Source organism: Sciurus carolinensis, chromosome 14 (assembly GCF_902686445.1).
Source record: "Sciurus carolinensis chromosome 14, mSciCar1.2, whole genome shotgun sequence".
NCBI lineage: Eukaryota > Metazoa > Chordata > Mammalia > Rodentia > Sciuridae > Sciurus > Sciurus carolinensis.
Genome location: NC_062226.1, coordinates 54,138,647 through 54,152,678, shown reverse-complemented (window position 1 = coordinate 54,152,678; position 14,032 = coordinate 54,138,647). Strand labels below are relative to the sequence as shown.

The 14,032-nt window shown below is 36.4% G+C and overlaps 1 protein-coding gene across 9 annotated transcripts in view; it reads right to left on the bottom strand.

The window, feature by feature from the left end:
• Positions 1-14,032, bottom strand: part of Bnc2 (basonuclin 2) — a 403,502-nt gene that overhangs the window by 138,198 nt on the left and 251,272 nt on the right. For all 9 annotated transcript variants that reach the window (XM_047523680.1, XM_047523685.1, XM_047523679.1 and 6 more), the window contains one exon: positions 1,025-1,127. In XM_047523680.1, coding sequence (XP_047379636.1) covers positions 1,025-1,127 — 103 coding nt within the window. The remainder of the gene's footprint in view (positions 1-1,024; positions 1,128-14,032) is intronic.

The following is a 14,032-nucleotide window of genomic DNA, read 5'->3' as shown; positions in this document are numbered from 1 at the left end:
CTCACACACAGAAATGTGGCTGAAATGTCCCCGCAACTCAAACACACATGCCCTAACAAGCAAGGTACATGATAAATTAAAAGCATTTCAAGACATGGCCCAATGTTGTTACCTCAGATCTTGCTAGAATAACATGACATTTATAAAAAATACAACCCACTGGATGTTTGGCACTGCTTGGGAATGAAGAATATGTCCACTTAAGAGCCAATACCCGAGGCTGTCAAAAAAATCTCAAGTCAGGATTTCTTTTATAAACATTACCTATCTTTTTAAATTCTACAGTCTAGGAGGTGAAAAAAGGGCCTACTTATTTCCAAAGTCTCCTTTCACCTAAACGCAGTAAATGTAAACCATACGTAAGAAAATGTTAAAATCTTACTCAAGGCACGTTGACAGAACAGCTCTGTGAACCTGGCAAGCAGCCTCCATATTACCATCTATGCTTGGGCGTCCCCACCCCAATGACACCTACACACAGCCCCCATGCCACCAACATCGGCCACCTCTAATCCTAGCACATTCTGAAAGAGGGTATTTACAGATTATTTTTTCAGATACCAGCCAAATAATGTTACGGTTCACTATCATACCCACCTTAGACCATACAAATTTTAACATCTGGAAGGATAAACTCAGCCACAAAAACATGTGACAAGGGCACACAGTTAGCAGTGATCAAGCAAGGGGGATATGCTAGGTTCTCTCCGAGGTTCAGATCCTGAAAGGTCAACTGTGGTATGTCTGAGTTTCCATCAGGCCTGGTGCTTTCAGGCTGCTGCTATGTTCAGAAAGAACCCCACGGCCCAACTGTCCTATAAACATCTCGTCCCTCTGCTGAGAGCTGTTGGTTCGGCCTTCGTTCTCTGAGCTGAGAATATGCTGTCTGGAAGTCACAGGCTGAATGTTAACTAACACTGGGGCACAGCTGATCGCTCTCTTCTACAGACCAGTGGCTGCTCTAAAAACAACACATTCACGTGAACATAACAAGAACAGGAAGAGGAGCCCAGATTTTCCTCACCATGTGCCACCCAGCCATGTTTACACTGATCGCAAGTCCTCAGGTTAATCTTCCCCGGCTGAAAACATTCACATGTGCAGTTTACCAGCGTGCAACGGATGGCCTGGAAAACAGAGCAGGGGAAAAAGATCAGCATCTGTTCAAAGGTACTATATTTTTCTCATAATTTTTAATAAATAATTCCCACCTCTATTTTTAAAGGCTATTTATGTTGGTGGAATCCTAGAGAAGTTTGAAAATAAATGGTGATACCATCAAAATCTCTTACCAAAAAAAAGATAAGAAAAATAAAGCTCATTCAGAACCATGTTTTAAGTCACTCATAGTAACCTTTAAATTAGAAATGGAGACCAAGGAGAACAAGAATCAAGGATTACATATTCTACAAAATGCAGAGGTCCAAAAAAGAAACAAATGGTACTACTGATATATATTTCCATTTAAGTTTACCCACTTTCCAATAATGCAAAGAAAAATACATCTTAATAGGATAATGGTGAAATGTATGCAAAAATAAAATATAACAGAAAAATATTATTACACTATTACTTCTACTAAATTTCATTTAAATACTTTGCTAATCTTTCAGATATATTTTGAGACACTCCTGTCTCAAAGACCCAATAAGACCTGGCATATTTCTATTATTATTTACCATTTCCCAATACCTTAGGGCTTTTTTGATTTATTAATTCTTACTTTCTTTCCCTTTTTTTTTTTTTTTTTTTTTTTTTTTGGTGCTGGGGATGGAACCCAGGGCCTTACGTTTGTAAGGCAAGCACTTTACCAACTGAGCTATCTCCCCAGCCCCTTTCTTTCCCATTTTGAAAAATATAAAACAATTATTTTAATGGTGATAGAAGAAATGTTTAAATTGAGTTTTTAAAGGAGAATACAGGAAAAGTCATTTATGCAAATATTTTATACCTGGAAGAGAATAACTATATTTTAGAAAACAGAAACCCACACAAAAACTCTTTCATTTCCTTACCAGGACTTTAAAAATTCATCTTGCCAGTTTATATTATAAAGTGAATCCATAGAAAATTAGCATAAATGAAGTGTAACATTTTATGAATAAAAACCTCTGTTAGAGAATTGTGCTAATGCTGACCTGTGCTCCTAGACTACAGTTAATAAATTTATCTCATACATTTAGTTCTAATTTGCATGGAAATTCTAAAGACAGAAGGGATTTGGTGTGATCATTCATAGATTAACAATCTACTGTAACTACCTGAACTGCCAGGAAAAGATCTCTCTGCAGATTTAGATGCCATCAGGGATTACTGATCTTGGGTGGGGGTGTGGGTCCTTTGAGCACAACTCGGCTCTGCGTCTGAAAGCTACACTCACTTCACATGCTTGCATTCCTGGAACCACTTGGATTTTTATACAAACTAGCTCACTTATAACAGGCAGTATGTTAGATAATCTTAACATAGTCGGGAGAAATGTACAGAGACTAATACTCAACAGGCTTCTCCTGTTCCTTATGTTCTGGATCAGGAAGGTTTAAAGTAATTTCTCCTTCACTGATTAACATTAACTCTCTGGATGCCTCCTCAGTTTCAGACATTAGAGTCCTCACTGCTTTCTTCTTTGGTACTTCAATCTCACCCCTAATTTGTTTTTCTGTTTAACTCTAGGGAAACAAAATCTACCTGATATTTCAGGGACTGTCTTCCAATGTCACTTATTCAACTGTTTATTAGTCAGGCTATAAAACTTTGCTGTATGTATCAGCAATTAAAGGAATGCATAGGTTAAAAAGGGACATAATTCTCCCAAAAGTTCTCATTTCAACTTCAATAGTTGTTTAACTTAGCAATGTATCAGAACACTCCAGCTGAGAAATAGTCTCTTTATATAACATATTTGTTAGCAAACTTACAACTTGATTGTACTATACCCAAAATTAAAAAGTTCAGAGTACAGTATTTCCACTAAAAACAAGGTGATTTACAGTCTATCAAATTATAAATTCAGGTATGAGAACTACATTAACATTTGAAGTGCAATAATAATAGCAATTTTTTAATCCCTCTGCTTTACCAAAATCAAGGGAAGGACAATAAAAAGAAATTATGTTTCAAGGACTATATTTAACCCCAACATCAACAACATAAATCACTTTAAATCACTCATTTGGCAGTATTAATTATTTTACAAAAATGCCCTAATTTGATACCAAGTTTAAAGTACACCTTCAACTTTCATCACACTTATTTTCAATACCAGAACACGTTGGAGACTGTAGGTTTGCTTTATTTCTACATATATTTATTTTATCACTGGCCGAATTATTCATTCACTTACTCTGAACTACTTTATGATTCAAATATTTTCTCTACCTAAATAATTTTGTACATTTGGTACATTTGGGAATTAAACTTCTCAGATCATCATCCCTTTTTATGAATTCTACTCTTTTTGTACCTAAACATATAAACACTGGAACACCTCAACTCCTTTTGTATATAAACACTTAAGCACTGGAATAGCCATTTTGTATCTCTATGAATTCCAGAAGGTCTATTTGTTTTAAATTCAGATTTATATAGACTACAATTATTCCTTAAGGGAATTATATATATTTAAACAATATGGTCTAAATAAATATTTTGAATGAAAGACTATCGTGGCTTCAAAGTAAGTTTTATTCAAACAACATTTTTTGAAAGTGCATAAAACTTTGACATGCTATTTATTCACAACAAAACAGAACCAATGTGATCACTTGCCAACTCACCCACACTTAAAAAACATAAATTATCATAAAACTATCAAAGCCAGTTAAGCCTCAAAAATGCACATGCATCACAAGAGTAGAAATGGATGAGCTCTCATTCTGGTAAGCCGGTTTGCTTCTTCCTTCCCTGGGTCGAATCAGGAGTGCCTCCCACTCTCTGTGGGGCACTCTGAGTAAGACCAAGCTATCTGCATCACATTATCTGAACTACAAACACTGGAATTCTAGTGATGAAGAAAAGAGCAGACAGTTCAGTCCGACTGCTCCCACCTCTGTGCAGGGAGCGGCATTCCCGTCCAGCTGGTGCGGACACCAATGCTCCTCCAGGACACCCCTCATCCAGGGTGCCCTGTAACTCTTTCCTCCATTCTTCCATGATTACCATTCCCCCAACTGCTGGAAAAAAACAACTTAAGGGATTTTTTAGCCTGCACTTATTGTAAGCAAGTATTCCTTCTGTTTACCTGAACCAGGGAGATCCTGAAAGAGAAATCCATGCACTCAGTAACCTCCTCGCCACCACCTACATTTTAACTCTGCTCTGGATTCTGCTCCACACTTCCTCACAGTGCGCTCTCTGACAGGCAATGTTTTCATCACATCTGGTGCCCCTTTCTAGTCTTCTCTAGCTCCTAGACTTTGATGCAGCTTGCAGCACTACTCCTTCATTCCAGGGCAGTAGGGACGAACTATCCTAGTTTTTCTGGCAGCAACTTCTCACTTTCTCTCCACTGTAAATAAATACAGGTGTTTTCCACAGCCAGACCCTTCATTCTTAAATTTGGCAATTTAATTCTCTCCTACAGTTTTAAATATCACTATGCAAAATCCATCGCTTTGTAGCCAGGGACTGTGCTAAGTGGCAGGAAATGGAAGGCAGTGTCCCTACGCAGGGGGGCCTGACAGTCTGGCGATTATGGATAGTGGATTTAGACCAGAGGCCCTAAGAATAAGAAGGAAGTCCTTAAACAAGTTTGAGAAGCGCATCCCTCTATTTCCATCATTTCCTCTACCAAAACCCATGAATTTTTATACATTTTTGCAACAGTAAAGAATTGCCTGCCAACTTACTGAATAGTTGCCATTTTCCAGACTTTGTGATAGGTAGTTTACAAACACTAGGTCTCTGAATCCTCAGAAAATATCATGAGCTTGATAATATTATTCCTTTTATTTCACAAATGAAGAAACTGAGAAACAACTAGGCACCTTGCCAAAAGTCATTCAACTAGTAAAGTCACAGAAGCAGGTTTCTGTGAGTGCCCCTCACCCAGGTGATTAGGGATCTTGAATTATAATCCCACTCACAGAGAAGCAGTCATGGGACAGAGCCTTCCTTCAAAAATGGTCTATCCCTGAACTTTCCTGCATTCCACTCTGTTACTAATTCCAACCTTTCTTCTAGACTACTCCCAATGGCTCTAATTAATCTCACCTTTCCTCTTTTCTCCCCATCCCAATGAACATTCTCTCTTCTCATATTCCCATATATTTGATCTTTCCATGTAGCATTTGCCTTACTGAGGCTACAACTCTGACCTCTTGTCAGCTTCTTCCTACTGCAGCTAAAATAGTGAGTGGGAATCTCCACTAGTTAGACAGTGGATGTCCCCCTCCCTGTCCACTGCCTATTACTCCAAGGAAATGCTCTCTACCTGCCCACCTTCCAGACCCTGCTCTCTACTACTAGCTTCTGCTCTCCTTCAGGCTTCACTCTGATGTCACTCATTCCCAGGATAGTTGTCCTAGTCTCTCATTCAAGACAAGTCCCTAGCAGTCACCTGTATCATAAGGGATCTGTCCATCATAGCACTCATCATGAACAGGTTAAGACCACTATATCTACCTGTATAATTATCTGACTTAGGTCTGTATTTGCCTCTAGAATTTAAAGGGTAAGAAGTCTGCTGGGTTTACAATGTATACTGGCAAATACATAGGTGCTCAAAAGGCACTAAAATACATGATTCTCCAAGCTCCTTTCCTCAAGTGTAAAATGATGGTAGCAATGACATCAGAACTGTGTCAAAAGATTCACATGAAATAATAAATATAAATTACATGGTACCCTGCCTAGAAACAGTAGAAACTATAAATGACAACCATCTATATTGCCTCCAGAAACTTTCCATGTATTTTATTTGAATGATTATTTTATTCCCTTATAATTCTTCCCAATGTATTAAGTTTTATTCTAATACCTTGCAAAATGCTTAATGCATATTTAGTCTTAATGAATAAATGAACACTTTGTATTTGTATTATGCATAATACCGTATCATTCATACTATAACCCTATAAGATAGGCACAAGGATTATTATTTGTTTTAAGGCTCCTAAATGATATAGTGGAGAGGAAGACAAATCTCTCAATTACTACTCCGTTTATTTCCATTAGCTATAGAAAAAGAAGAAAACATACAATTAAATTAATAAATTTAAATTATAAATATTCATATTCAAAAGTACATCTAAGCCAGGTGTGATGGCACATTGGTACACGCTGATAGTTTCAGCAACTCAGAAGCTAAGGCAGAGGAATTGCTTCAGCCCACCTGGGAAACAAAGCAAGACCACGTCTTTAAAAAACAAAAAGAAAAGAACACCTAAAATACACAAAGTAGGATAACTTAGTGACTAAACATTAGTCATGATTTGGTTTTATTTAATATTTGAATATTAAGTAAAAGTGCATTTTGAAGTTTTTGGAAGTGTTCTAAAGCTCTATTGAAATAATTCATTCAGTTATCACTAAAACTGTAGTCTCTTTTGCTTTATTATACTCATAACTGGCTTGAACTCTGCAAGCACATACGAATTGAACATCAACCATCAATCTTCTTACAAAATGACATTTCTCAGGAAAGAGCAAACCGTTGCTTCAGTTAATATGTAATGCACCTCACAAAGAACACACACAGGCTAATTAACAAATCTGTTAGCTATTCCTTGTTTGGGAACACTTACACAAGTTACCTGACATAAAATAACAAAAGGCAACATAAGGCCATGGGGCAAACAGAAACACAAAACATGTATTTTGAAGGAACAATCCTAGTAGAAGGTGGGGCTCTAAAAATAAAACTGATTCTGTTGGGTTTTGTTTCCACAAAAAAGAAAGAAAAAGAAAAAGAAAACTTTTCACAAGACACTCTCTTCAATCTCCCATGTGTAACTAAAAACCCTTCTTTTTTTGGGGGGGGGTGCTGGGGATCGAACCCAGGGCCTTATGCTTACAAGGCAAGCACTCTACCAACTGAGCTATCTCCCCAGCCCCCTAAAAACCCTTCTTAAACCTCCTTTTTCCTTATTTATTTCTGGAGAGGATAGCAGAATTTAAAACTTGGATTATGAAATTTTACTTGAAATACTTTTAAATGTTTAATACTTAAGTACATGACCCACATTAAAATTCAATTATAGAAGAAGCTAATCACCAATATAACATTCATCCCACCCTACGATTTTCTACTAGAAACTACAATTTAGGTATAATTAGGTGTATAAATTAACAGGCTATAATGACCACCAGTGACAAGGCTCACCTTTCCTATTTTTAAGAAGAACAAATTTTTTTATTAAATTGAATCTTCTCTTTTGAAAGTCATATACAGATACCATAACTGTGCAGAGTTGGCAAACTATGCAGATACAAAAGCCTACATTATAATTAACTTTTATTAATTCATCACTGAATTTATCATCACCTCTGAACATACACACCTGTCCCAGAAGGAAAGGTATGCATTTGTCAAAGGTTGAATTAACAATTTCACAAGATAGGAAAACTGTACATCAAAGACTTCAATCTTGAAGGAGAAATACGGAAAAGTATTTCTAATAAATCTGAAAGTTAATTATTCCAGAATTGTTACAGAATATATGCGGTAATTACTAAATAACAGCAACCAGGCAGCTTGGATGAAAAGGGTAACCAAAAATACAGGCCAAGCACATTCATACTTCATGTGTATAAGACTAAGAATGTACCTAAAATATCGCCCCCAAAACTCTAAGGAACTCAGATGACACAGTGATTATGTCAAGCAAATATCTCCCTGTAAAAAATTTTCAGGATATTTTTTCTCTTATTACATGGGTAATATGAAAAGTTAACTGAAAACAATCAACTTCCTAAAAGTACTTTGAATTTTCGCTAAGACTTGGAAAAGCTACATGATACTGCCTTTGTAGAAGAAATCAGCTTCTTAAATTGGTTGAGTCATAATGCAGTTTGAGCAAAGAAATTCTCCCTTTATCACAATGAAAAAATACAAGACAACCACTGAGTTTACTTGTTACCAATATGAACTACACAACTGCCTGAGAAATTGACTTGGTTACAAAACTTTTACATGAGGAAAATAAAGGAACATTCGCCTGTTGTACTGTGTGGTTTTACAATCACATATCAAAATTAGACAAGTTGTGAATTAGATATAGAACATGGACCAAAAACCCACAGTTATAAAGATCTTATCAAAAAACAATTTTAAAAGTCTAACTCTGACCGTGAAACTATTAATTAGTAAGGTGGGTATGTTCTCTGTATTTATACAAAGGAACATATAAATCTGAGCTTAAATAGGCAATGCACAGAGTTTATATGAAGTGATTATCAGTGATTAAAAAGCTTATTATAAAAGTTAAGAGCCCAGAAGAGTATTAAAACTATCAAGTAAATGCTACCACTCATGATAGTAATAATGTAATAGTGATAACAGCAAATGAAAAGCAATGAAGCTATTCTGTCTGCTTACAAAGCCTTTCAAAATTTCATATAATGAAAAATTATGGCAAGAGTATGCATCTTCTGTGGTAACAAAACCAGAAGAAATTTTAAATTAATTAATCTTTCCAAAAAAAGTTCTTTATGTTTGTGTATTTGTTTTAAAAGCAAACTGATAAAAGTGATCATTTTGTTGTAGTACATGCTCTAAAATTTTGGGGTGTCTTTTCAACAGAAAGCAAGTTATTCCATCGTGTGACTAAGTCAGAAGATTTGAAAACACGGACTCCATCTAGAGTCACATGAAGCCCAGATGCCATGGGTTTTAATACTGGACAATGTCGTAAACACAGAAGGCTGGTCAATTAAAAAATGGTTAAATTTTAACAAGATGGTTAAATTCAAAGATGTTTAAATTTGTTTCCAAAGGGAAACAAATTATGAACCAAGGAAACACATCAACTCCACAATAGACACATCTAAAGAAACAGAGGAGATTAAGGGGAAAACTGACCTTTGAACACCATTACTGTTATAAATTCAGAGATTTAAACCTCACTGAGTTATTTTTTAAAAAGCACTAACCATTGGACACCGTGGTGCATGCCTGTAATACCTCCAACTCTGAAGGCTGAGGCAGGAGGATCACAAATTTGAGACCAGCCTCAGCAACTTAGTGAAGCTCTAAGCAACTTACCAAAACTGTCTCAAAATGAAAAAAGTAAAGGGAGCTAGGGACATGGCTCAGTAGTTGTGCACTCCTGGGTTCCATCTCTGATGGAAGGAAGGAAGGAAGGAAGGAAGGAAGGAAGGAAGGAAGGAAGGAAGGAAGGAAGCATCAACCATCCATCAAATAACAAATGGATAAACACATGGTATACATTCATATAATAGAATATTAGTTGGCCGTAAAAGAAAGAGATATGGATACACACTAAAACATGAATGAACCTTGAAAACATTATGCAAAGTTGAATAAGCAAGTCAGTAAAGGCAGTACGATTCCAGAACAGGGATATACATAAAAATAAAAATAGATTACTAGCTGCCTACGATTTGGGGTGGGGCTGGTATGGTATCAGAGCTGAAGGGTATGGAGTAGGGGCTATTCCACAATACCATTTACTTTTAGTGATGCTAAACCGTTTAAATTCATAAGATCTCATACCCAGGAGAGAAAGTGCAACACTATATCTGTCTTTCACCCAGTAAGTCTTCAATATGTAGAAGTGAAATAAGTTAAGGCATGGAAGGTGAACAAAGAAATTTCACTGCTATTTAAATTTGAAAATAATTTCTATTTTCAAAACATAAAACCTAACATATCCCTTCAAAACCAGACAATTATTTTTAAAAATCCACTGCCATTTTTCTCTCAGGTATATCCAGGACATCCTTCAAAAATTTGGGTGTTAAAAACGGGTAATTGTAATACTTAGCAATACTCAAACCAGTATATAAAACACGCTTAAGAAGATTTGTTTTAAAACAACATGGGTAAATTCTGTTAAGTCTATAATCAAAAACTATCTTCAATTTGCAGTGGTGGAAAAATTACTTCAGTTGAGCAGCAAATTTAGTTTAGGGAGAGGGGAAAAGAGAGAAAACCATAATCAGTAGGTACATCTTTATACCTGGATATGAATGCTCCATGACTGTGAGCATATGTAAATACAAACAGGAGAAAGGGACACACATATGCCCATAAATCTTCACAGACACGGCTGCAATGAGCATCTGTAGTCATTACCTCACCATCGCAACCTACTATCAATCGACACAAGGAAGACCCCATTTAAATAATTTAAGAGTTCAGAGTAAAAATCAACAGCGGGATATAGCCAATTACATAAGGAAAATACTCATGCTTCCATGGCATCAAAGCATATGCAAGCTTTGGAGTGTGGATGCTTTTCCCCCCAATTAAATTAGGCCTATGGTAATACAAGCTATTTTGTTAGGCAATTAGTAATATTAGAGAATCAGGAAATGAAAGGCATCCAATTTGGGTGTAAAAGAAAAAACACTTAATTTTCTTACCTAACACTGAACAATCAAAATACTTTATTTATTGCCTGTATGTTTACAAATTTTATAGACTATTTAGGCAGCTGTGACGACGTAACTGGAAAGAAAACACTCTTCCCATGTATATACCTATCACCTAATTGAAAAAGAGGAGTGAGAGCCCCACAAAAAATAACTGCATTCTAACTAAACTCAGCATTTACCAGAACATATAACTGTATATAAGGAGTCAAAGTACTACTGCTGTCACAAGAATACTAAGTAATAATCATCTCATTTCTCCTTAATGTTGAATCAGCAATTTTGTATTCCATTGATATACATTTTATTCATTCTCACTAATGTAATTTGAAAGGTGGTAATGTGATTACATTTCTCTGTGGCATTCATGAAAACAATTACTAATATAATATGATAGGGAAGACATTAATAAGGAAGGAATTTACAATGAGATGTAAGAAGACTTATAAACCTTTAAACACTTTACAAAGAAACTACTCCTCATTAAGCAAGAAGCAAGGCAAGATGTGGCCTAAGTCCTGGTATTTCAGAAGCACCTGTGAATCTGGGAAGAACATTTGATTTGCATGATGATTCTAGTTTGGTGATCAAGCAGAAAGCTACGGGAGTAACTGAAACCTTGAAGTTGTACCAAATGAAAGACATCGTCCTAAGTCAATGATACCCCTTCCTTCCCAGATGGCTTGCAAAGGCCTCCTTTCAGAAAGGAGACCTGGGGCTGGGGGGACTGCTCAGTGGTAGAGGGGTTGCCTAGACTGCACCAGAACTGGGTTCAATTCCCAGCACACCAACCCCCTCCAAAATAAGAATTCCACTAAATCTTTATCCTAGGTATAAAGGAGCTGGTCACATTACTCCAAATGCCAGAGCACTGTAATCAATCCATTTACCAAGTAAGAACATAAGTTAGGTGACCCTTTAACAAAATTTACTCCTCTAGGTTTGTTAAAAATTTACCCCAGTGAAACAAGGAGGAAAGAAAGTTTTTGCATTTTGTAATTTATCATTTCAAATGACAACTAATTACCCAGGTCAACAGAGGCAGCCTTTGTGAGACTAATAATACCCCATGTTTGTACAGCACTATGAAACTTGCATAATACTTCAAATACATTCTTGTATTTAATCATCAAAATCCCTAAAATTAGAGCTTTTTCAAACAGTAGAAAAGAAGCTCTGGGATGTCCCTAAATGGCCATAGCCAGGGAGCCAGGACTTGTTCTGCTTTGGCTGCACATGATAGGAAAGGAGACAAGTAATCCCCCTTGCCACCCCGACCTCAATGAGATTTCTCATACGTTTTCTCAGTTCCAATAGGAGTTCACAGCTCAAAATAAGTGAAACTTTGAAGAAAGGGAAAAGGACAGGTAGAGGTTTAAGCCACTTGAAAAAGTGGGGGAAACTGCTAGGTAGGCAGTTACCAACTTTCACTAGGATTTCCTACAAAGAGTGGTACATTTTAGAAAAAGAAAGGGACTCACAATGGTACTTTATGGAATTTCAGAATAGTTATATTAAGAAATGTCAAACTCTGAAAAAACAAAGTGAGACAAGGTACCCCCAAGAACACTTGGTTTACAATGTAGCTTTGTGCTTGTACCTGTCTTGGGAATGCCTATTAGTAACATATATCAACAAACACCTTAATACTTTCCATTGTGCATGTAACTGCATCATAATTATCCCTGATGAGATAAGAGTATGTTTTTTGCCTAAAAGCAGGCATCACCACAGGAATCACACCTATTACAAATAATAATAATGATATGATGAACAGTCTGTGTGCCTCCTTATGTGTTATTTATGTTGGGTCACAGATTCCCCAGGGTCTGTGCTGAGACCGTGCTGGTTTCATTACAGCTTCGTATAAATCAATGAAGGCACGTCTCAGTTTTACCAGTGGTTACAGTCACTGGAATTTTTCAAGAGAAACCTCTCAGGTAATACATTTTTTAAAAATACAAATACAATGTCATCATTTCTTCTAAAATGTAGTTTTCTCAAATTCAAAGGATTAAATTCAGATGCTGAGAGAAATCCCACAAATTTCTATGGAATCTATAAGCATCTGAGGGTAAAATGTGCCCTAGAGTGTTGGAAAGACATTATTTTCTTTTTTCTTTAAAGATTAGTTGGTTTAAAAGACAGAAAGACATACAGTTAAAGAGGAAGACAGCAAGGAGCGGGCCAGCTAGCTGCTAACAAATGCTTCAACTTCACTGAGCAAATTGAGAAACCGACACAATGGTTGCAGGAACTTTGAGCTAACTCTTGAAAATTAAGAGATAAATAGAAAGCGTGGTAGGGGGAAAAAAAAAGGGAGTGTTCCAGAACAATGTTAATGTCATCTTGGGCATGTGGACTGGGTTCACATATGTGTCAGCTGAATCAACATAATGGGCTATAACAGCTTCGAAGCAGCTAATATGGTCCATTGGGTCAATAATCCGTGAACTAAGAAGGATTTACTTGATAGACTATAAATGGTTCATAAGAACTCAAGAATCACTCCATCAGATCAAAAATTCAATTTTCATATGGTGCCTTTCTACAAATTAGCCAAAAGAAAGTAATGACTCTGAAGGACTTCAAGGTCTATCAGTTAAAAATTCATGTTTTAAAGAACAGTATAGAGGAGGAAGTGAAAAAAAATTAAATGTCTTTTGTATCTGGGGAGGGTGTGAATCAACCTTTAAGAGAAAAGTACATTTTCTTAAGGAAAGCTGATATACCACATAATATACTCAAGGGTTTTTTCACATCATCCTATAGGTATGTGTATGTCAGGATACAAACAACTGAAACACACACACATTTATGTCCCACACCCACCCACCCTCACATCTGTATACACAATCACTGAGTATATTCTGAAACATGATTTCTAGGATAGCAACATCCCAAAATGAAGGCTGATATTTTTATTTTGGTTTGTATCATGGTCTTCTGTGCAAGGCCTACAAAGACATCAGGGGCAGTGTAGGAATACAGGCAAACTCTTTCATTTCCACTTATAGGAAGCTAAGCAGCAGAAGCTACAAAAGGTAAACAGTATAAACTACAATATGTTTTCAATACTTAGAGAGCAGGGCTGCTTCGCTGGCTGGCTCAAGCTCAGATAGCCCGTGTTTACAGATAACTGCACTTCTACCCTCTCTAGACTGCAGAAAAATAGAAGCCTTTATCCTGTGCTTGTGAATTTCATTACATATTCACACTAGGTGATAATGGCTGTAGATTAATTTTTCAAAATGTAAGCCTATCTATGTGAATAATTATATTTACTAACTTTACAGCAACAAAGAAAAGCAGGGGAAAATGTTCCCCAAATATAACTGACTGTAATTAGAATTCTTAACAAGAAAGAATTCCTTTACTAGGGTAGAAAATGTGATCTATCACCTCTCTCTCAAAATGCTATTAGGCTCTCTTCATCATAAGGACAACAAGAAGGAATTGTTCCTTTTTCTTTTTGCAG